This window comes from Phascolarctos cinereus, unplaced genomic scaffold, assembly GCF_003287225.1.
Source record: "Phascolarctos cinereus isolate Bilbo 61053 unplaced genomic scaffold, phaCin_HiC Scaffold_4;HRSCAF=312, whole genome shotgun sequence".
In the NCBI taxonomy this organism is placed as follows: Eukaryota; Metazoa; Chordata; class Mammalia; order Diprotodontia; family Phascolarctidae; genus Phascolarctos; species Phascolarctos cinereus.
The window spans coordinates 474,526,637-474,552,251 of NW_027555847.1; the positions used below are offsets into that span (position 1 = coordinate 474,526,637).

General features: G+C 36.0%; 1 protein-coding gene across 2 annotated transcripts in view; it reads right to left on the reverse strand.

Annotated features, from left to right (window-relative positions):
* UBXN2B (UBX domain protein 2B) overlaps positions 1–25,615 on the reverse strand; it is a 45,651-nt gene that overhangs the window by 14,249 nt on the left and 5,787 nt on the right. Inside the window, exons 2-6 of one of the 2 annotated variants that reach the window (XM_021005931.2) lie at positions 22,631–22,737; positions 16,084–16,243; positions 14,955–15,038; positions 8,440–8,549; positions 7,853–7,943 (exon numbers count right to left, since the gene is read on the reverse strand). In XM_021005931.2, coding sequence (XP_020861590.1) covers positions 7,886–7,943; positions 8,440–8,549; positions 14,955–15,038; positions 16,084–16,243; positions 22,631–22,737 — 519 coding nt within the window. In that variant the 3' untranslated portion in view covers positions 7,853–7,885. The remainder of the gene's footprint in view (positions 1–7,852; positions 7,944–8,439; positions 8,550–14,954; positions 15,039–16,083; positions 16,244–22,630; positions 22,738–25,615) is intronic. The other variant, XM_021005930.2, reaches the window with a different exon arrangement.

Genomic DNA, 25,615 nt, shown 5'->3' on the forward strand with positions numbered 1-25,615 from the left:
TATTAGCAAAGTAAATTTGTTTAAATCAAACATATATTTCTGTCTCATTCAGTTCACTGAATATAAAGTTACTGCTGATCTATAGGAGTTATTTTCTATTTTTTTTCATGTTACCCAACTATTACTATGTTAGAACAAAATTTTAATTAAAGCTCCTATAATGCATAAATAGGCAAAACTGAATTTGAGAAATTACCAAAAAGAAACCCTTTACTGTTAATGAAAATAGTTTATTAATTTTTTTTAAGATTATGTTTATATTGTAAAGCTGTTGTAGTAGGATTCTAGCAAGGTCTCTCCCTCCTGGGGTCAGGGCAAGATTAAAGGAAAGAGTCTTGAATAATAAAAGCTAACCTAGGGAAAATGTGGAGCTGTTAACTCAAGTGAGTTCTGACTTCTGGGACCCTGGACTTCTGATCTGTAAGCATTTTAAACATAATCATTAAGTTACCTGACCCAAACCCAACATGCCACTTCCTAGCCATCTCTATTACAAATAGATATACCATTCCATGTCCCATACTTCTTGTCCTCTGTATAACTCTAGTTTTGAAAGCAAAAATCAAATTTACACTATATTCCTGGAAGGGATGTGTCAATATATTGCCCTGTAACTCTAATCACTATGCTTTTTGACTTTTCTGTCCATTCCCTCTCTTTAGAATGTAAGCTTCTTGAAGGCAGGGCCTTTCAATTAGTCAACAAACTTTTATTAGGAACCTACAACATGCCAGGCACTGTGCTAAGAAATGAGGATATAGAGTAAAAACAAACAACAGCAACAAAACAATCCCCACTCCCAAAGAGCTCACTATCTGATGAAGAAAACAACATGCAAAAAAACTATGTACAAACAAGACATATACACAATAAATTGGGGACAATCTCAGAGAAAAGATACTAATATTAAAGAAGCCTAGAGAAGGGCTTCTTGCAGAAGGTAGGACTTTAGTTAAGACCTGAAGGAAGCCAGGGAAGCTAAGAAGCAGGGGGTTCAGGGATGGGGAACAGCCAGATAAAATGCTCAGAATTCGAAGATGGAGAAATCTGTGTAAGACACTGCAAGGAGGCCAACGTCACTGAATCACAGAATACACAGGGGTAGGTGGGTGTAAGAAGACTGGAAAGATAGGAGAGGGCCAGGTTATGAGGGGTTTTAAAAGTCAAACAAGGATTTTATACTTACTCTGAAGATAATAGGAAACCACTGGAGTTTTTCTGAATGAGGTGGGACAAAGCAAAGCAAAGCAAATGCTTAGAATTAATGAAGATCAACTTGATAGGTGAGCAGAGAATGCACTGGAATAGGGAAGGACTTGAGGCAAGGAGACCAAACAGAACGCTACTGCAACAGTATAGATATGATGAGACAGGCCTGTACCAGAGTGGCGGCACTATCAAAGAAAAGAATGGGGTATACATGAGGGATGTACGAAGGTAGAAACTGACTGACTGAATAAGTGGGTGGGTAAGAATGAGGAGTACAGAATTTCACCTAGGTTGTGGCGCCCACAACAGTAAGAGGGAAGTTAGGAAGAGAAGAAGGTTTGGGGGTAAAGATAATGAGTTCAACTTTGGACATATTATTTAAGATCAATGGGACATGCAATTTAAGATGTCTACCAGGCAGCTGGAGATGTGAGACTAGGCATCAGAGGAGAGGTTAGAGCTGGATAAAGACATCTGAAAATCATTCATAGACAATGAAAATTTGGCAAATGAGATTAACAAAGAGTGGTCAGACTGGTAGGAGAAGAATCAAAGTGTCACGAAAACCTAAAGAGAAGAGACTATTAAGAAGAGGGTGAATGACAGTGTCAAAGGCTGCAGGGAGGTCAAGAAGCATGAGGATTCAGAAAAGGCCATTAAATTTAGCATCTCTTTATGTAGTAATCAACATTCTGTTTATGACATTTTGACTTCTCTTCAATAATACATCTCTGTAAGCTAAAAATGGGGATATTTACCAAGGGAAAAAGTACATTGGCGACACAGGAAATTTAAAGGGCTTCGTAAAGGGATATAAACTGTAATAAGGGATATAAACTGTGATAAAAATAAGAAACCATTCTTCTCAACTTTTTTTCCCTTCTTTTTTTTGCTAGGCAATCAGGGTTAAGTGACTTGCTGAGGGTTACACAGCTACTAAGTTGTGCCCTGCTCCTCATCTTCTGAAGTCTTGATAACGATTAGTAGAGTTCTTATGGCAAAGCCCAAGCTTCAAGCTAACTCCTACTACCTCTAACCATGCTCCTCTGTCCCAGGCTCCCTGGAATTTCAGATGCCACCTTTTCTGATAGTACTTACAATTTTCTAGCCCAAGACAACTTAGAAAGTTGGCAAGAAAGGTCTAACTGAGGTGAGAATGGAGTGCAGGCTGTGCTCCTTCAAGCCAGCAGCAGGCCCTGGGGGTGATTAAATCACCAGCAGAGGCTTCCAGAACTCTCAGCCCACAGATGGTAAGAGGGCTGGACAAGTGGTCAGAAGCAGATTACAGTGGACCCTCTGCTGGCACTGGGTATGGAACTCTGTTGCATTGCCCATCCTTGGTTCCAGGTCACAGTCCCAGAGTGAGAAGGAGGGGCAGTGAGGTGGTGCAGTGGATAGAGAACTGGCCTGGAGTCAGGAGGACCTGAGTTCAAAGTCAGCCTCTGACACAACAGTTACTAGCTGTGTGACTCTGGGCAAGTCACTTAAACCCAACTGCCTCATCAAAAAAAAAACCCAAAACAAAATAAAAAACCAAAACAAAACAGAATGAGGAGGAGCACTAGAACTCTTGAGCTTATGGCTGCAGGAGAGTCACAGTTCCAGGGCAGAAAAGAATGCTTTCAGTCTTTCACAGACTAGAGCACAGGCCAAGAGAGCAATGACTACACCTCTCCTCAGATCATACTATCTTGAAAGAACTCAACCCTAAGAGACTAGCTCTGAAAACAGCAGCAGAAAAAAACTGAAGAGGTTTTTTGCATCCTGGGAGCAGTGCCCAACTTTAACGTAAAGTTAAAAGAAATAGGCTGAAAAAATAAGAAAGCAAACAAAAAAGAACCTGATCTTAGAAAGTTACTATGGTGACAGGAAAGTTCAAAACACAAACTCTGAAGACAAAAAAGCCAAAACTGCTACGTCCAAAACCTCAAAGAAAAATGTGAAGTGGTCTCAGCCCCAAAATGAATTTCTGGAAGCGCTCACAAAAGGATATTTAAAATCAAATAAGAAAGGGAGAAAAAAAATGAGAATGATGCGAAAAATCATGAAAAAAAAATCAATAGCTTGGTAAAGAAGGCACAAAAAAGACTGACGAAAATAACACTGTAAGAAACAGAATAGGCCAAATGGGAAGAGGCACAAAAATTCACTGAAGAGAAGAATGCATTACAAAGTAGAAGTAGCCAAATGGAAAAAGATATAAAAAAGTTCACAGATGAAAAGAATTCCTAAAAAATTAAAATTGGGTAAGTGGAATATAATAACCATTGCACAAGATATCAAGAAACAATAAAACATGGGGCAGCTAGGTGGCTCAGTGGATAGAGCACTGGCCCTGAAGTCAGGAGGACCTGAGTTCAAATCTGGCCTCAGACACTTGACACTTACTAGCTGTGTGACCCTGGGCAAGTCATTTAACCCAAAAAATTTAAGCCAAAAAATAAAATAAAAAAAGAAACAATAAAACAAAGTCAAAATAATGAAAAAAAAAAAAAGAAAATGTGAAATATCACACTGGAAAAACAACTGACCAGACAAACAGATTGAGGAGAGATACTTTTAAATTACTGGACTACCTGAAAGCCATGATTAAAAAAAAGAGGTTAGACATCATCTTTCAAGAAATTATGAAGGAAAACTGTCCTGATATTCTAGAACCAAAGGGTAAAAGAGAAATTCAAAGAATTCACTGGTCACCACCAGAAAGAAATCCCAAAATGAAAACTCTCAGGAATATTATAGTCAAATTCCAGGGTTCCTGGGTCAAGGAGAAAATGTTGCAAGCAGCCAGAAAGAAACCATTCAAATATCATGGAGCCATAGTCAGGATAACACAAAATTTAGCAGCTTCTACATTAAAGGATCAGACAAGGCTTGGAATGTGGTATTCCAGAAAGCAAAGGAACTAGGATTATAACCAAGAATCACCTACCCAGCAAAACTGAGTATAATCCTTCAAGGAAAAAATGGATATTTAATGAAACAGAGGAATTTCAAGTATTCCTGATGAAAAGATCAGAGTTGAGTAGAAAATGTGACTTTCAAATATAAGACGCAAAAGAAACATAAAGAAGTAAACAGGAAAGAAAAATCATGAGGGATTCAATAAGATTAAACTGTTTACATTCCTACATGGGAAAATGATACTTGCAACTCCTAAGAATTTTATCATTATTAGGGCAGTTAGAGGAGTTATATATAGAGAGCATGAGTATGAGTTGACTATGATGGGATGATATTTAAAAAAATAAAATGAAGGGGTGAAAAAGAGGGAAGCACTGGGAGAAGGGAGAAGGCAGAGGTAAAATGGTGTGAATCGTCTTGCATAAAAGAGTCACAAAAGAGCTTTTACAGTGGAGGGGAAGATGGAGGAAGGGTGGTGGACAATGCTTGGATCTTAATCTCATCTGAATTGGCTCAAATACACTAACATACACACTCAGTTTGGTACAGAAATCTATGTTACCCTACAAGGCAGAATGAAGGAAAGGAAAGGGATGACAGAAGGGAAGGTAGACTGTGAGAAGCAGTGGTAAGAAGCAAAATACTTTCTGCGGAGGGACTGGGTGAAAGGTTAGAAAGAAATACAGTTAATAATCATAACTGTAAAAATGTTAGAGTAAGTTTCTCTGATAGATGTTTCAGTTCTCAGATATACAGAGAAGTCAAATTGATAAGAATACAAGTAATTCTCTAACTGATAAATGGTAACTATATCCAAAGGGCTATATAATCTTGCATACCCTTTAACTCAACAATACCACTACTAGGTATGTTTCCCAAAGAAACTAAAAAAAAAAAAAGGTAAAGGACTTATTTGTACAAAATAGCAGCTCTTTCTGTGGTCGCAAGCATTTAAAAATTGAGGGGATGCCCATCAGTTGGGGAATGGCTGAACAAGCTGTATATGATTATGACAGAATTCTATATTGCCATAAGAAATGATGAGCAGGATGCTTTCAGAAAAACCTGGAAAGACTTTACATGAACTGATGCAAAATGAAGTGAGCAGAACCAAGAGAACAGTGTACACAGTAACAGCAACTTTGTATGATGACCAACTATGAATGACAGCTATTCTCTGCAATAGAATGATCCAAAACTCTTTAAAGAAAAATGTTATCCACCTCCAGAGAAAGAATTGATGGGGTTTGAATGCAGATTGAAGTATACTTTTTTTTTAACTTACTTTATTTTTCTTGAGGTTTTTTGGTCTGTGTTTTCTTTCACAAGACAACTAATATGGAAATAAATTTTGTATGACTGCACAGGTATGACCTATCAAATTGCTTGCCTTCTGATGACAGATGAGAGGAGTCAGGAAAAGAGAAAATTTGGAACTTAAAACTTTTAAAAAAAACCCATGTTAATGTTACATGTAATTAAAAAGAATTTTTTTTTGAAAAAGAAAGAAAAGATAGGCTGGAGCCAATTTGTAAAAGCCTCTTAATGCCAAAAAGAAGAATGTATTTTAGTCTAAAAACTAGGAAAACCACTGAAACTCTCGAGCAGGGAAGTGGCACGATTAAACATGCAATTTAAGAATATCAATTTGGCAACTGTTTGGAGGATGGATTGCAGACGGGAGAGCACAGAGATCAATTAGGAGTATACTGCAATAGTTCAGGGAAGAAGTGATGCCAGTCTAGATCAGGATGTGTTTGATGTGAGCAGAAAAGGTAATACATGAAAAAGATTTTGAGGAATACAATCAACAAGACTTGGGAACAAAATTAATGTGAAGGGTGACAGAAAGTCAAAAATCTGACAATTAGTCAACAATTGAGGCTTATGAATTTTTAGATGGAAGTCTTGAGGCTCCTTCTGTAATCAAGAAAGGAAAGAAATTCTAGCTCAATCACTCACAATATGAAACCTGGCAAGTTCCCTTGGAAATACAGATGAGGGAATTTCCGTCATTTCTAAGGGGCTTAAAATATTGCTCTGAAAACCATGTGAAATTTTCATCTTCATCCCACAACTGAAGGCAGGTGACTAGACTATTCTGTAAAAAAGGGGTCAAGTTTTTTTGACCTGGCATTACCTCAACTGTGTCACAGATTTCTATAGTGTCTTACTATTCTCACTTTTCAAGGTAAAGTAAATTTGGTTAAAATTCTCTTCTAGGCTCTTACCCTCTTTGATACAAAGATTCATCCCCTTTGATATTCTAGTGGCATCCTAGAGACATGATAAGAGCTGTGGAGTGAGGACAGAAATTCTTTCCTGCTTCAGGGGAATATTTTAAACCATTTTAGCCTTTAGAAAAGTGTCTAGTTCTGTAATTTTTCCTAGAGAAAATACAATTTTATACTTTCATAGCTTTGTAAGAGGCAGAGCAAATATGGCTCACACATATGAAGTGTTTAATAGGGTGCAACATAACCAAAAGAGTTTCAAAGGAGGTAAAATGAATAATTTTCATTACATAAAATTAAAAAAGGTTTTGTACAAATGAAACCAATGCACCTATATTAGAAGAAAAGCTGGAAACTGGGAAAAAATCTTTGCAACAAGTTACTCTGATAAAGGTCTCATTTCACAGGGAAATTGAGTCAAATTTATAAGAATAAGAGCCATTCTTCAACTGGTAGGTGGTTGGTTAAAGGATACAAATAGGTGGTTTTCAGAGGGAGAAATAAACTCTATTAATAGTCATAAGAAAAACTGCTCTAAATCATTAAAAATTAGGGAAATGCAAATTAAAACAACTTTGAGATACCACCTTACACCCATCAGATTGGCAAAAATGACAGAAAAGGAATATTACAAATGCTGGAGGGTATATAGGAAAATAGGTACATTAATGCACTGCTGGTGGAGCTATGAACTAATCCAACTAATCGGAAAGCAATTTGGAACTATGCCCAAAAAGCTATAAAACTGTTCAATGAAAACCCAGCAATACTGCTACTAGGTTTATAACACAAAGTGATGAAAGAATGAACAAAAGGATCTATTTGTACAAAAATATTCATAGCAGTTCTTTTTGTGGTGGCAAAAAAATGGAAACTGAGGGGATGCCCATCAATTGGGGGATGGTTGACCAAACTATGGTATATAATGTGACAGAATGCAATTGTGCTGTAAAAATGATGAAGGTCATAGCTTCAGAAAAATATGTGAAGACTTAAATGAATCAATATAGGGCAAAGTGAGCAGAACCAGATCTACACAGTAACAGCAATATAATCAACTGTGAAAGACTTACTAATTTTCACTAACACAATGACCCACCACAATTCCAAAGGACTCACACTGAAAAATGCTATTCATTTCCATATAGACAAATGATGCAGTACAAATTGAAGCATAATTTTCTCTCTTTTTTGGGGGACAGGGGAATAGCTAATATGGAAATCTGTTTTGCATGGCTTTGTATTTGCAATGGGTTTTATATTTCTTGCCTTCTCAATGGATGGAGGAGACTGTGAGGAAGAGGAAGAGAATTTGAAACCAAAAATAAAATAAAATTCAATGAAAAAAAGGCACAACACAAATTATGTTATTATCAATTAATATTTGATAAGGGCTTCAAAATAACCCCCTTATGAAGTCCCTAACTAGAGTATCTGAATATAATTTTGTTTATATTTTTTAAAAAACTGAAAATACCTAGAGTTTACCCTCTTCTCGCACTAACCTTTTGAAATCTTCTGCCAGTAGTAAATGCCACTTAATAGATTTCTAACATAAGTTGCTGAATTTCAGGCATACATGCACTGAGAGTCACCCTGTCAACAGTAAGCAGGACAGTGGCTTAGTGGATGGGAAGCTACATACTAATCCATTTAGTTAATAGTATTAAATCATCAAGATCAAACAGATTTGGCATAAAAAAAATAAAAGTCTCTCCCTTAGAAACAAACCACTTCTTACAAAACAAACTGTTACGAATTTTCAGGAAATGGCAATGATTCTCCCTCCTACTTCCCAAAGGTATTTCCAGTAACTCTGACAGAGCTCCTATAGTACATGAGCATTTGAAACATTGACAGCTTTACACTGGATACATTAAAAAGTAAAATAAACTATGTATTAAGGAAGTAACCATTTGATAAGGGAGAAACACATAATGATTTTTTCATAGTATATCAAATGCTTTGCATTTTAGTAGCCATTCCTTGAAAACTCTTAAGTTTTCATACTGAATCATAATGGTCTAATTAAAAAAAGTCCCCATTTTTCAATACTGCATAAAAGATAGACTACCACCAATATATATCTTACCCTCTTTTAACAGATTCCAGAAACTGGGCATTTGTTGGATCAGAATAAGATCTTAATTCTCCATCATCTAAACTGAAGCCATTGCTCCAAAGTTTGAGCAAAATTTGAACCTATTGAGCAAAAACAAATAATTAAACATGTAAAAATAATATCTTTTGGACAAATGACTATCTATATTTCAAATATTAACTTATCTAACAACACACAGAGCCATTTATTTAATCTAAAATAGGACACACTATTACTTATATCAGAGCCCAAAACATATCCGAAATCATTCTTTTGCTTGGCAGATTATATATCTGGACTACAGAATGGATATAACTTTCCAAAATTACCTGTGGGTCATGAAGTCTTGATAATGTCTTTAGAGGTAAAACTATATAATAAATTAATAAACTATACAACTTACTCAGAAAATTAAAATCAACTTTAGTCTTACAATCAATAACTTGGATGAGATATCTAATAAGGGTGGATTTTACAAAATGTGCCCTGTATCAAGTGAGTGATGCTTTTTTTTGGTACTATGCTTTATTCTAATCTGTGCCGAAATATACACATGCTTTCAAATTCATAATTTTCCAGTATATCAGAGTTGGAAGGGACCTCAATGTCCACCTAGTAAAATACAAACCTAAAAAAGAATTCAGTATACAATATAATAGGACTTAGTCATTCAGCCTCTGCTTCAAAATCCCTAGTTATTATCATTCCATTCAACTTGAATGGTCCTAGCCCTTTCTTTGATTTTTTCTTCAAAAAATTATTTTAAAAACTTCTCCCAAACCAAAACACACTTCAGCCCACAAAGAGAAAATAACACCAACAAGTGTTTTTTGTTGTTCTTTGTTTTCTCCACCACTCCCAGCTCATTCTGAGCTTTACCATTCCTGACACTATTATTACAGTATTATGCCATGCATTTATGCTCATGTACCACCTTCTACATAAAGCCTTTCCTGATTCCCCCAACTACTAGTGCCCTCACTCCTTAAGTACCACATATTTATTTATATTTATTCTATATAAACTTACATAATGTACTTGCTCTCTCCCATTAGAATGTACACTCCTTGAGTATAGGGATTTTTTCATTTTTGGCATTTATATCCCAAGTGCCTAAGATAGGGCCTGGCACAAAGCACAGATTTATTGTTTGTCAATTGAACCTGTTTCTTGTTTTTTGTTCTAGCTTTTGTGCATGAACATTTAAAACTCTACCTACACAAAGTTCTACACTGACGTAGAGGTGATTATGGGTTCTTTAGGGCTAGGCAAACAGAGCATAAGCTCTGGTAGACTCTATTATGCTGGAAAGGCTTAACATATAGGTCTGGCAACAGAATGAGTCTGTTTTCCAAGTATTAGCCTAGCTAACTAAGGAAAGACACAATAGCAGTAGGCTGGCCAACTAGTAATGAATCTGTTTGGTCTAGCAACCAATGAAACAAAGAAAAAAGTGTCTTTTAGTTTTCTATAGCCCTGCTTCCACATCTTTACTAATGGTGGCGTGGAGGTGAAAGGTGTTAGAGGGTGCTAAAAATCAGTTTTCAGTATGTCAATAAACTTTAATTTGCCTTTTGGTATTCTAAATGTGAGATGCTTGTCCAATGACTAATGAGAACATATTACTGAAAAAATCCCATCAAAAGAATCTAGACATTCTTGTTATAAATGAAATAGAATAAAGGAGGAAGGTGTAGCAAAATGGAAAGATGACTCATTGCTATACTTTATGAAGATGCAAAGAAAGGAGTTGATGCAGTAGATTTTACCATACGCCCCAAGGTAACAAGAAACATTATCACATGAGAAGTGTTGTCATCCATGTATTATAGCACAAATGATAAAGATTGGCAAAAAGACCACCATGAAAATAACTGCAGCTTACCTAACACATTGGTTGCTAAGGATGAAATACAAATAATTCTGCAAAGAAATTGCCACAAAAGAGACCAAAAAGAGGCCAGAAAGCACATTAGTTGGCAACACCTGTCTTATCTGCCAAATAAAGATGGCTGTCAACCATCTCAAAGGCAACACTAAGTAAGAATAAAAGCTAATTTGTAAAATCTCACAGAGGATGATGTACAATTATCAGCAGTATCATCTCATAAAGCAAAGAGAAGCAGTGTAAGGTAAAAACCAGTTTAATGAAGGCTCAGCAAGATACCCAATTAATCAAAATTATCTCATGTGCATTAAAGTAATGAAAACAGAAGGAAGACTATGAACAGAAGAAAAATGGAAAAGAGTTTTTTAGAAACCATTTAATAGTTTTCATCATCAAGGACAATGAAACTACCACATTTGGACCCTAATACTGCAGTACCAGATATGCTTTTAAAGGAAACAGAAATAGCATTATAGAGATGGGGGAAACCACCGGAATACATCAAATGTATAGAGAAGGAGATGTAATTGCAAGGGCAGTGAAGGTCCTATATACTAGATATCTGAAGGAGAAGAAAAAATTAAAAGGATGGAAAAAAATCTTAGACTTTATCCATACTAAAAAGACAGCTAAGAGAATATCAATAACTATTCAACTATATCTCTACTTTCCTATCTAAACAAAATCCTTATGAGAGTCATCTATACACAATTGAGGGTATCCTTGATGAGACTATCAGTGGGGAACAATCAGGCTTACAGAAGTGATATTCAACAGCAGACCACACTTAGATCCCTGTGCTTACTAATGCTGATTATGAAAAAGCATTTGAATCAGCAGAACAAAATGCTTCCTTACAGGTTCTTTTGTAACAAATTGTTTCACCTCCATTCACCGAAATCATTCATGACTCTCTGGAAGATAACAAAAGATAACAAAAGAAGACTCTCTGGAAGATAACAAAAGAAATAACCCTCTTCAATGGCCATTTGACAATAAACATCAGGCGAGGCATAAAACAGGGAGATGTATGCTCACCAAAAGCATTCACTACTGTGAAGGAAGAGATTTAGTGCAGAGTCCAGGTCAAAGAGGGATTCCTTAGGGATGGTGAGATCTTCCATATGCTCCTGTCTGCAGACTGACACTGTGCTGATTGCATCAAGCCCCAAAACATTGCAGAGCCTCCTGGAAGAGATCTATAATCACTCAAGAGAATTCGTCTTGACTATGCACACAGGTAAAACCAAGCTGATGAAGAATGTCTATTACCCAGGTTATAAAACATATTTGGACAAACAAAATGTAGAGCTTGTTCATCAATATCTACATCTGGAACAGACAATACAGATGCACAATGAGTTTGGTTCAGAGTTAAACAGGAGGAGAGCACCTTGGATGGCATTCAGAAAATCTGCAAAGTTCCTTTACTGACCCCAAAGTTCCCATGTAAGCAAAGGCCCATCTTTTTAACATCCACATCCTACTCAGTGCTGCCATATAGGAGCAAGACATGGAATATGATGTTCTCCAATAAATTAGAAAATGAAGAGGCCACCACACATAACCAAAGAAGAACCTAAGGCAAGTAGGAATAAAAGACATCATCAAAGAACCAACAGGAAGAGAAGATGGTCTGGTTATATAACAAGAGCAAGGGATGGCAGATGGTCAGCAGAAGTGCTTTACTGCTATCCTCACACTGTCAGGAGACTGTAAGGAAGGTTGCTTGAATACTGGGTGGGCAACGACAAATATGTATGAGAGCAAGATGAGACTTGCACGAGATAGAAAGGCATACATGGGCAACAATCTGCTTCATTGGAGGGGACTTCCAAGTGAGTATGATCAAAAATTTGAATTATTAAGATCTAGTTTGAATAGGGAATTTCCTATGCAACCACACTGGTCTCTTTAGACAATTCCTCCATTTCTTCCTCATTAGAACTGTTTCTTTTTAAGTCTAGAGGATTTCATTGTTCAGAGCTCCCCATCCCTCCTAGGCTGAATTCCCTTGTAGCACATTAGGTCATAGGTTTGTACCTATCCTTTCTTTGGAACCTTTAAAATATGCTCTCCAAAATATAGGGTGAATATCAGGCCATTTCCAGTTTTCCTTTCCTTTTCTTTCACAAACCCTAAGATGAAGTGGCCAGTTTCCCCTCAAGGGTCTTATAATTTCTAACTGAGCAACCAGTTCTTCCCTGGTGGTGAAATAGATCCAAGGGAGATTGATGTTTGTTCTTTAGCTTTTTGAAGGATGAAATAATGATTATGGTAAATAATCGTTCTACTTTTGGAAGAGGGCACTCTAGCAGATATGCCTGAAAGATGAAACATATAATATGGATAGTCTAGCCCACAGAGCATGTATAGAAATTCTCCGCTTTGGTCTAGTTTACCACATGAAACTTTGGGGGTATGCTTTTGGTCATTTGTTACTGAAAGATTTAACCTGTGAGATGATGAAGAGTCCCACAATTGGCTGCTGAGCTGGAAGAGCAGATGATTCAGGAGTGTGCAATGGGAGATGTCAAGGGTTCCCTAACTGCTGAGGCAGAACTCATTAGATATACAACAGCAGCAACTTGCTTCTCTGTAGCATTTTTTCCTTCATGGCTGTGAGTGAGCTACTTTCCAAGAATTAGGTAAGGGGAGGGATAGTTAGCCTCATTCCTGTATCTGACCATGGCAACCACAAGCATGTTACTACCTCTCTTTGTACTCATTCTTATTTGAATTTTGGTGAAGAACCATCTCAAGTTAGAAGTGTCCAGGCAACCTGAAAAGTTCTGAATGTCCTGGTAGGATTTTGGTGTGGCAACTGTGATATTGCAGCATTGGCAGTAGCTGATGACATGGGAAACGTCTGAATTGGGTGTAGTGGGACACAATGAAGTCAGATGAGTGCAGAAAAAAGTTACCTAAGCAATGCTGTTACAGGGAACACTACCTCTCAGAGCAGAGATCTGACTGTTTTCTTTAAGCATCATAAAGGTTCTTACAATTCCTTAAAGGGTTACAATTCATTTAGTCAGTGATAACTTAGTGCTAATAGGAAAGCACTGTATCTTAAAAGCATCATATGTTATGTCCAAGCATCTCAAGCCCAGCTTAACTACAGCATTTGGATTTTGTTAAACTTGCAATTCCTGCCATCAAGTTTCAAAACCATTTTGATTTATATAAATGGTTCAATTTGCATAAGAGATAGTAACAATAGGATTTCTTCTCATAGCTTATTGGGATGAACAGCTTTTAATACATAATACACTATTTTCTACTAGCTTCACTGTAGGAAGATGCAAACTGTTGAAAAAACTGTAAGGCAAGCTAACAATCTGCTATAATAGTCCTTATAATTAATAAATGTAATCAAACAGCTTGTTGCTACAAATAAGAAACTGAGTAATTTAAAATATATTTGAGCATAACAGATTCAGCATTTAAAGTGACTTTAAAGACCTTGGAACACAACTCACAGAGCACTGGTTCAGATATCAGGAAGTTCTGAGTTCAAGTCTTAAGACTGACTTAACAATATGCAATTCATTTATACTTTCTCAGTTCATTTCCTCAGCTGTTAAATGAAGATCATAACTCCAGAATTTATTTCACAGAGTTGTTGTGAGGATCAAATTTTACACACACACACACACACACACACACACACACACACACACACACACAACTTTAAACTTTAAAAGTTCTATATGAATACTGGCTTTTATTTTTTTTAAATGCAGTAATTGATTTGAATAGCTGGGATTTTGCCATTTGCAACATTATAAGACATTTGTCAGTGGTGTTTCCTAAACATTTTTGTTGATTTATTTATACAACTTAAAAATATTAGGTTTTTTCCTCCTTCCTCTGGATTATTTGAAATATTTTTGCAGTAAATGTTCTCTGACTTTCATTTAGGATCCTGACAGATTTTTCTACAGAGATAAAGCAGATCAAGGCTAAGATTAAAGTTTCAACACTGGCTAGCATCAAGGTGGTTGAATAACAGTTTAAAAAATGAAGGACCTCAATATCAATAAGTAGCTTAAGTTTATTAAGTGCTTATTGAAGCCTTCATCTTTACAAATGGACTCAATCGATATAAATAACACAGACCTGGACAGTATATAGCTTATAAGTTATTTTTAATTATAAATTTTACTTTAAACAATTTTAAAAAGAGCAAGACTGAGTTGGTGGTAAGGATTCAAAATGAAGTTTTATAGGAAGAGTAAAGTGTAAAGTGTACTAGGTTTGCAGTAGGCCTAAGTTCCAAATTCTAACTTTTCCACTTATTCCCAGTATAACTTTTAGCAAGTCACATCCCCCTTGGCCTAAGTTTCCTCATCTGTAAAATAATGGGGGAGTGAAATGATCTAGTGATTAGAAGCCCATTAATATCTCTTCCAGCTCTAAATCTATGATTCTAAAGTCCTGTGAAAAATTCAAAAATACTATAAACATTTTTAAATATATAAAACAAAACAAACCCCCCCCAACTAAACAAAAAAATCTTCCATCTGAAGTAAAATCATGATATTCCTTAAACCATAAAACACTGGTAACCAGAAGTTGTTTTTTAAAAATTGTAAATTTCAAATATTCCACTTACATCTTGTAGTTGATTTTCTCCATAGACATATTCTGATTTCTTTCGAGAGGAGTCACCCAATCGATATCCACCACCCAAAAATGACTAAAAAATTAAATGTATATGTAAGCTAAAATTTTATTTAGTTTCAATGTTAATTAACACAACCATTTAAGAACTAGATTATTTGTAATTAGGCTTATTTATCTAATTAATAAGGAGGTTTAATATTAGAGCAAAGGCACTGTGGTATAAAGAACTAATGTAGTAAGGCAATAAGTTAATTTGTCTATGGAAGAAAAACCCAGAGACTTAAAAGCTGATGATTCAGTTCAAATAATCTTAAGCATAGAAAAGGGAATAGGATAAACACTTACATTTATTTATTAAGCGTATAGTACATCAAATTAAATTCATCACAAAAACTTTAAAAGTAATGGTTTTATAATGAATAAATACCTCAACTAAATTTTAGAGAGATGCCACAGAAAAGCTCCAATTTTACATGTGGTTTTACATGCTATACTGGGGAACAGACATTGAACTCATCTTTAAAAATACTTTTACTTGAATGTGATGGCTCAGCTGTATCTGCAGCTTTTCTAATTTAAGGTAATTTAGTTTATGAGTTAAAAACATGGCATGTATAATGAATTCATCTACCTTATATTCATAATTCACATTCTTGAAGATGGTTACTGATTAATTTTAAATATTCTCTTCTTGAGACCACATAATTCCATTAGCTATTCTTCAACACTGACAAGAAGTTATTTAAAATCTTAATAGAATATTTCAGTGTGATTGTTAGTAGTGAACTGAAAACTAAAACTTAAGCTTCATTTGGAGCACATAAATTATACAAGCATAAAGATAATAAGTATCCTTCTTCAAAATATCCATGATGTCCCAATCTTAATAATTATGAAACCACTGTAGACAATTTGAACAAAATCAACTATTTTAAATATCTATAAGAATAAAAAATGAAATACACATTTATTTAAAAAATATGAAATAAACATGTATAAAGACTCTGCATTATAATGCACAAAGATTACAAAAGTGGAACAAGTAATAAAAATGTGAACCTTGTAACCTTCTATATTTCAGTTAAGGTCTAATCAAAAACATGATATTTGTCACTTACTTTAGATTTGTTACCATCACCTGAAGCTCTCGTGGTTTCATTCAGAGGAACTGCTCCATGCTCCTTTGCCTCTTTGAAAAGTTCATTCACAATTTTTCCAGTTGTCTTTGAAGGTCCTGATATATGTAGCCCACTGTACTCATGTTCACCTGAGTATAACCTTTAAATATTGTCCATGATTAGAAAGTATTAACATGTAAGTAAATTACTTTTTAATGAAAATAACTAATTTTCCATTATATTAACAAATGTTAACCTATAACTGGTCACTCTGTAAAATAAGAGTCATTTCACTGATTTTCTTGGAACCTTATAATGTACAATAATGTTTATTAAAGCCTGTGAGGAAAATAACAAAAACAATGAATTCCTTTCTGAGTTTACTAAATAGGTAGAGAGGTAGCAGAGGGCACAAATTGACATGGGATGGAAAACACTATCAGAAAAGGAAAAATTATGCAATTCTTTAGTAGTATAGCTGCTTTTTTTTCTTTTATTCAGATGTTTGGAGCCAAAGCTTAGGTAGGTGACACTGTGCATATGAAGACTTGTAAAAATATGTAAGCCAAAGCAAAAATTCAGATTATTAGAAACAAACTGAGAGCTTAATACCAAGGCAGTATTTAAATATTAAATTCAATTCAAGATTATACCCTGTCTGAGGAACTAGAAAAAGACATTAAATCAAAAAAGAAAAAAGATCAATATTCTATTGAATAGGTATGAAGTATTTACAACTTCTTATCCTTTCAGACTCATGCTCCCACTCTTATCAAAGACTTCAGATTCTTGTTATGCCTGCTTTTCCACTTGGGTATTTCGATATTTCAATGTTGATGTCTGAACCCTTCAATTTTGAGTACCCTGGTACATCATTTTTGAACATTTATGACAGGTCTTCATTCCACTTCAGTCACCCCAAGTTGGTGTGTTACCGTCAGGGTAATTGTCACTCATAAATGTCATCTATTACTACGTTTATCTCAAAGATCCTGAACTCTAAAATGTCCCTCTCTGATGATAACTGCCTGCCCTTCCATCTCTCCCTTTGGTTCATTCCTCCTAAAGTCATTCTTTGTCCTCATAATGATCTCTAGTCCTTCCATTCCTCCCTGTTTCCCCAGTCTAACACTACTGCTCTATTCTCATGTATCTATTTCAGTCTCGATCCTACAGTGGACCTATTAACCTATGTATACTATGCTCCAATACTGAAGTCCCCAACACCAACCCCCACTCCACGTACTGCTATTGCTCATACTCACTCTGCCTTGGAAAGACTCAGGTATCTCTACCATCTGCCTTTCTGGATATAGCAAACCTCTCTGATATGCTCTCCCAACTCAAACTACCATTGCTAGACTGGTCCCCAAAGAAGTGTTACTAACCTCAGGTTCCAGGTAAACTCCTAAAACTTTACCATTAACAATCAGCCAGTGCATCCAATTTGCTCTTAGCAAAGCATTTACTAAGATACCACTCTAAGAGGAGTAGCAATAAAACATTTCCCCCCTCAAACCCTGTGTGGGATATATTCTCCCCAAAACATGTCTAGTATCTGTGGGCACTTGACTCACTAGTTCCATGTAGACACAATCACAAAATATTAAAAATTTGAAACTAAAGCATTACTCAATAGGAATTGTCAAAATACAGAATCTGTCAAGTGAATACATAAAAACAGTGGCCTAACCATAATTATTTGGAATACTTAAGCCATACTAACTATAAAAGCTTTGGGGGTCAATTTCTTCTTCTTTTTTTTTTTAAAGTGTTTACACTCTTATAGAGGAAGATGATATGAGGATTCCCTCAGAACCCTAATGTCATCAGAGGTCATAGGTGAGTTAAATAAAACCAAAGGCTTGGGCATGGCAACTACATTCTAAAAAATCAATTTCCATTGTAGAATGAAAGGAATAACAGACTAGGCTGAATGCATACTGACTCTAAGATATAGTTTGGAATTGCTATTTTTAATTGAATCCATGATACTATCTTTTTTTGGTCATTTGTGTCTTTCTTCAAAAAGTAGAGAATGTAAAAGTTAAAAATTACTTGAGCTATTCAGGACTTACTGTATCTTACATTTGAATGGCATCTTTATTATACTTCTCCTATTGGAAGACTACAGAAATCAAGACAATTTCTATTGGATAGGCTTATTTTAGGCCTGCCTTTTAAGGTACCAAAAGCAATTCCCTGGAACTCCTTCAGATCTGTCATGGAGCAGAAGAATTTGCATTAACTCCTGAGCCTTCCCTTCCAATGGATTCTCAAAGTAGTCCCAACATTTTTCTTATACATATTCATCTTGTTATTTGCTCTATTATGTGAAATAATTTTCATTTGTACAAAATCATATTCTGTATAATGAATCCTATGCTCCAAACAAAATGGATGGTTACCCATCCTGACACTGACACTTTGTAACCTCCATCCTTTTGTGCATGCTGTCCTGTTCTTTGGAATACTGTCTCACTATTTAAAGCTCAGATTAGGTGTCATTTCCTCCAAAAAAGTCATCTCTGATCCCTCCACTCAAGAGATGATCTTCTCTATAATTTGACTGTCCAATGGCATGGTGGTGCTGACCATATGGACATTTGGGGTAGATGTGCACCTCTGCCTCTGGAAAAGGGAGCCCTCTGAGGACAGAGGTGACATTCTGAATGTGAGGGCATGGGGCGTGGAACACTGTACTGGAAACTAATAGGGATTTGGGAAACAGACTCTTGTTTCTTGTGTTGTTAGGTGAAGTAGTGTTGGTACACCACTATCACCAACACCGGAATGTGGAAACAATAAAAGCTGTCTGATATTACCCCAATCCATATACACAGTGGGGACCTTAGCACTTACAGTACTCATGAAACTTATAGCCACATGTCTGACACTGAAATACATTCAGCAGAAACTTCTGCAAAATACCACAGAAGGCAAACTTTAGGGAAGTTTTTTGAGGAAAACTGTGTTGTGAAAGGAACATGATCCAGGAAATCTAATCAAAACTCTTCTCCCACCAAAGAGGCTGCATCAGTGTTCCAATCTAAACATGACGGGTTTTTTTTCCCTTTGGGTTAATGGAAAAGCCTAAAAACTGCACAACACTCTGGCTGAAGGCCTCTCACTTTAAAAGTGTACTTTTTGGAAGGGAGGGAAAGAGAAAGACCAGAATAAGTAAACACAAGTTTAGTTACAATGAAAAAAGCAAACATTGAAAGAATTAAAAGTATTAAAAGAAGTGAAGTAGTGTGGCATAATGGATAGAGGGTCAGCCTTGGAGTAAGAAAGATGTGAGTTCAAATCCTACCTCTGACATAACAATCTGTGTAACCATGGCAAAGTGACTAAATTTCTTGATCTCTTTGGTAACTAAGAGAGTAAGAGTTCTTCTCTGTTAATTGATGTTTCCATGTCAGAGGCTATGTACTAATGAAATAACAAGTCTGCACAAAAATATACCCCCACCCACATACTCTCTCTCATACCAGAAAAAAAACCCGAAGCAAAAATGTAAGAAAAAATATCTGAAACATCTACAATAATACTAAAGCAGGGCTAAAATATTCTCAAAACAAACAGAATGAATAAGAAAAAAAATTTAAAGGAAGAAGTGAAATCAGTAAAAAATACCATGAGACAATAAAGACAAAATGGAGTATGACTAATAAAACTCTGGACAATACATTAACTAAAAAAAATAACTACTTCACTAAAGACTAGAATGGAAGACACAACAGAGGAAGCAGGAAAAATAAGTCCAGGAAATCAACCCACTGGATACAGATGTAAAAGCTACACACACAAAAGTACCAAGTCTAAAAAAAGAGAGATGAGGAAAATATAAGAATTATTGAGACTTTTGGGAAAAAATAATAATTAGCTTCTGACATTTACACAATAGCACTTTAAGGCTTGAAAACCACTTTAAATATATTGTCTAATTTTTTAAAACAGTCTGACGAATTGTTATAACTCATAACATAGGTGGTTTATAATCCATTAACAGTCTTATTGCTGCTTCCATATACAGAGATTTCTTTATTGCATCTCTAGTGTAAAGTTCAGAATATCCAAACTCTTACTTCTAAATGGATCTAGTGGAGGACACAGTATAAAGGGAAGTAATAAACCTAGCTGGGTCCCAGGAATCCTACTTCACAGGACCTCCAGATGAAGATAGGAAATTGGGGAGTGAGAAGGTAAAATATAGAAACATATCAGCTTACTAGGTCCCATGTTTGAGGAAATCTCATTTCTAGAAACAGTATCAATGCTGAGGCAGGCCTAGGTTCCTCTCTAATCTACTCCCAATGCTCCCTCTGTTTCCAGGACCACATAATAACAAAATAGGAAGGGAAGTAACTATGTAGCCTGGGCAGGGGACTATTAACTACCATCTAACCATTCTTATCCAAGTTCTCCTGGAAAACCTATCTGGGGTCAAGTACTTGGGTATTCCTGTCCCTATGACCAAGGTTGACCAAGGCTATCTAGGCTGATGTCCAAATAAGGTTCTCTTCTAGCTTTGGAGTTCTGGTTATTTCCATAGTTCCTAGTGTTAAAGTTAAGCATATTTAAAGGTAATAAAGAAAAGATTTTTCCTCACTTAATGCTGCCTAATTTTATTCCTAATTCAATCATGCTTCTCTTACTATTCTAGCAGACAGTCCTAGATAGGTAAAATATGGAACTATTCTGCTCTGAGATTTAAGGAGAGACCTCTCTTCTCATTTGCTCAGGGATATGGATTGGTTACATGAGCCAGATATAAACAGTCTTTTTCTGCTTCAGGGACCATGACTTCCATGAAGGAACTGATGACCTTTAAGGAGCAGCATTGAAAATAAAAGCTATTTCTACAGTTATTATAGCTCTGCCTTCTTCTTCAGCACTGAAAAGATAACAGAGCAGCTCATATAGTTTCTGAAATTATGGTGGGATAATATTTTCGGAGCTTCTCTGTAAGGGAAGATACCTTGCTTCAAATTATTTTATTCTTGTTCACAAATAGGACAAAACTGAAGAGATAAAAATCTGGAGTTTTGGTAGAGAGGGTAGGTCTCAAGCATAGCAGTGGGAGTGCTCACTGGCTAACAGCCACTTTGTTCTATTATCTGCATCTTCACGAGACTGAATGACTTATTTATAATTCATAAGACCAGGACTAGGACCAGGCCAAACTCAAGTCTAGTTGGGACAGCCTGTCCTCAGTCCTTACCAGAGGTTCAGGATCTCTCCTCTAGGACCTATGTATTTTCATATGATCTCTCATTATAATAACCCTTTGAAGGAGGTAGATACTACAGATATTATCCTCACTGTAGAGATTAAGAAACTAAGGCTCAACAAGGTTAAGTGGCTTGAGACTAGACCCCTCCTTATTCCAAAACTAACACTCATTCCATAGCACCATGCTGCAATGAAAGAAGGTTATTTCAGGAAATAAGATAAGAAAATTTCCCCAAAATACTTACAGTAAAGGGCAGATTGCAAATCGAGAGAACTCACAGTATGCAAGAATTAAGCTAGAAGTAGAGATGATTTCAGGGGCCTTGGGCTTACTTATTTGTTTGTGGCAGTTGACTAGAAATGTGTTGGTGCTAGTAGAGATGTTGAGACCTTTTCCCAAAAGAATGGCTCCCTCTAATCATGTCTGCAAAGGTCAGGTGGGAAGAAGGGCTGGTGGTCTCGAGATGAGCACTGATATTTATGAGGCTCTTGGACATAGGATCCTAGGTTATCTTCATCACATTCTGAGAGGATGTAACAGTCAAGGTGGTTTGATCCACCTGGCACTCTGTACCTCCTGTTGCTGCTTCAGTTAGCCTGGTTTGTTTGCCTTGTCAGTGGCAGTTAGTCATTGGTTGCTGTTGTTGGGGATGATAGGTCCCTTCTCTACAGAGTTACAACCTTGATTAATGCTGCAAGGACCAGTCTGGAAGCAGGCACAGGAGACTGGGAAAACTGCTATTCTTGAGCCTTTGGGGATTATCAATCTCTTTGTGGCACTTGACTGTTCATGTAGTATGGGTAATAAGTACTTTAATTGACAGCTATACATTGCAAATGTACAAAGAAATGGTTCTCTCAATTAAACTACCACAGGGGAATTAAAAACAACAGTAATATTTTTTGGTTAACTACTGAATGAAACTTAAGTAGAATAAGTTAATTTGAGCTATACATATCAAGTGAAAGAAAACAAAATCAGAATAAGGAAGGGGGGGCAATCCCAGAATAAGAATGGCATCTGGAATAAGAAGAAGACAAAAGAGTCAGATTTTCACATAAAAGATGCTCAATAAATGTTGACTGACTGACTAAAAGGCATTATTGAATGAATAAAAAAGCAATGCAAGAATATGTTGCCTACAGGAAATAACGTTAAAATATACGTAAAAATTTAAGGTACCAGGATGACTCATGTTTATCATACTTTTGTGAAAAATGACTTAAAGTTACTTTTTCTAGTCTAAATCTCTAAACTTATTACAAACTCAAGATTAATAATAAAATATTACAGAACTTAAAGAACACTTACTTTTGAGGTGGTGTTCTTGGGCTTTTAAATACTTTAGCTTTGGGTTTGTCAGATTGAAATGATGATCTGCACTTAACTTCATCTTCATATAATTCTGCTAAGGCCAACTACAAGACAGAAAAGGCTTGTTGTAAAAATACGTAACACTAGAAATAAACTTTTCTGGTCAAGTAAAAAGTCAAACATGCACACACACACACACACACACACACACACACACACACACACAAAACATGTATTACTAAGGAAATGGTAAAGGTTCCTTTTCAATCAGAAAAGGAATACTTGACCCTATTTATAAGAAAGGAGAGGGACATTTTTCTTTAATATATAAATAGAATTATTACCAAATGGGTTAATTTAGGAATACACTATGAATACACAAAATTCTATTATATTCACTTTTCTGTTTGATGCTTCCAAACACTAAAAGTGAGAATGATATTACTTTTAATTAAAAGAATTTTTTATTCTCTTCAATGCTTTTGTAAATTTTTTTCTAGATTTTTTTCCCTTAAATTCCACAAAATCATTTAACTAAGCTGTTAAATCACTGAAGTATAGATAACACTAAACTGTTCAAATTCCTTATACTTTATTTAGTTACCATACTATATCACTCATATTTAAGTTTGAGAAAATAATTAAGAGCTTAATAACAACACATGTAGTTATAAATGACATAAAACCATCTCACCACAAAAGCATAGCCTAGCTCAGACAGCCACTTTATGCGTAAAATGCTTTAGCAGACTCCTAACTGATCTCTCTTCCTTCAATTTCTCCACTTTCTTTTACAAAGCTGCCAAAATAAGAAATTCCCTTAGTACAAATCTGACCATGTACTCCTATGTTCAAAAAAATCTTCCGAAGTTCCTCTGCGATAACAGGATAAAACGGAAACCTCTTAGCCTACCAGACATTTAAATACCTTCCCAATCTTAACTTACTAGTCCTATTTCACCTTATTCTACTTCAATCAGTCAACTAGCATTTATTAAGCATTTATCATGAACCAGGCACTGAGGATAAAGAGCAAAAAGTAAAACTATACCTGTCCTCAAGGAGCTCACATTCTATTGGAGGAACCAACATATACCTATAAATATATACAAAATAAATATGAGATAATTTGAGGATGCTTGAGCTGAGCCTGGAAGGAAACTTGTAAGGACTCTTAAAAAGTCAGAGATAAGGATAAAATGGAGGATAGCTAGGGCAAAGACATGGAGGTTGGAGATGGAGTATCCTGTGAGACAATAAGCAAAAAAGCCAGTTTGGCTGGATGGTACCGGATGGGAAGGGGAGTAATATGTATAAGAAGACTACAAATGTGGGTTGGGACTGGGTCACAAAAGGCTTTAAAACCAAACTGAGGAGTTTACATTTCATTCTAAGGGAGCGATTTGAGTTTATTAAGTAAATAAGTGCCATGGTCAGTCCTGTGCTACATGAAAAATGAATTGAAGTGGGGATAGAGACTTGAGACAGAGAGACCACACAGAAGGCTACTACACTAGTAAAGGGAAAAAGGTGAGTACTCTATGTTCTATTTGGACTAGACTACTAACTGTTCGCCAAACCAGACATACCATCTCCTACTTCATGCATTCATGAATGCACTCCCTCATACCTTTCAAAATATTTCTCACTTAAGCTTTGGTGCTACCACCTCCATAAGCCTTTCCTTGTTCTCCCAGGTAAAAGTGTTCCTTATCTCTTCAAATTTTTCTAGAGCACTTTGTCTTGTATCTCTCCTTTGCCGTACCATTCCCCAACACCATGTATAATACTTATCTATGTACATTCCAACCAAACATGAAATAAACTCTTTGCACAGAAGTAGTATGTCATTTTTTTTTATCATTGCAGCCCTAGAATCTGGCAGAGTACGTACAAAAAGTCACTGCTTAACAAATATTTGTAGAGTGAATGGATCCAAATATTTACAAATGGAAGTACAGATGAATTTGTTTTTGAAATTGAAATTCAAAAAGGTTTTATATGTTTAGGTATATATGTATATATACATATACACATACACAGACAAGTGTATTTATATATAAATTAAAGTGTGTATATGTATATGTGTACACACACACATATATACACACACAAGTATAAAAAAGAAACTGAAAATAGACCTCTGGTGCTGGGAGAAGCCTTAGAGAGCATCTACTCAAACTTCCTTAACAGGAAAAGAAACTGAGGCCCAGAGAGGTGACTTGCCCAAATTCACACAGCTAGTTAGTTAGCAAGAAAGATTCCAAATGGGTGAGAGAGGGAAGAGTTGAAGAAAATACTGAGATTATCAACCTGATTTACTGGAAAGATAGTAGTGCCTTTGGCAAATAAGTAAGTTTGTAAGAGAGTTTTTTGGGGAAAGAGGATGAACTCAGTTTTAAAAGAGTTCAAGAGTCTCCAGCATATCCAATTTTAAATGTCCAACAGGAAACGGTAATATTGGCAGTTAGCTGGTGCAGCAGATAGAGTGTTCACCACATAGTCAGGAGGACCTGAGTGCAAATTCAGCCTCAGACATTTGCTAGTTGTGTGACCCTGGGCAAATCACTTAACCCTGTTTGTCTCTGTTTCCTCATTTGTAAAATGAGCTAGAGAAGGAAATGTCAAACCACTCCAGTATCTTTTCCAAGAAAACCCCAAATGACTGAAACAACTCAACGACAACAAAAATATGGAACTGAAGCTTAAGAGGACAGACTAGGGCTGGGTATATGGATGAGAATCATTTGCATAAAGATGATATTTAAACTCACAGGATCTTATGCCATTACTGAGAACAGAGAGGAAAGGCCCAAGAGAGAGAACCTTGAAGAACATTCACAATCACAGGGTGTGTGTGGATAATAAGGCAGCAAAGGAAACTAAGAAGGAGCAGTCAGAGAGGGAGGCAAACTAGGAGAGAATAGTGTCATGAAAACCCAGAGAGGAAAGACAAGCAGGAGAAAATGGTCAAATTTGCCA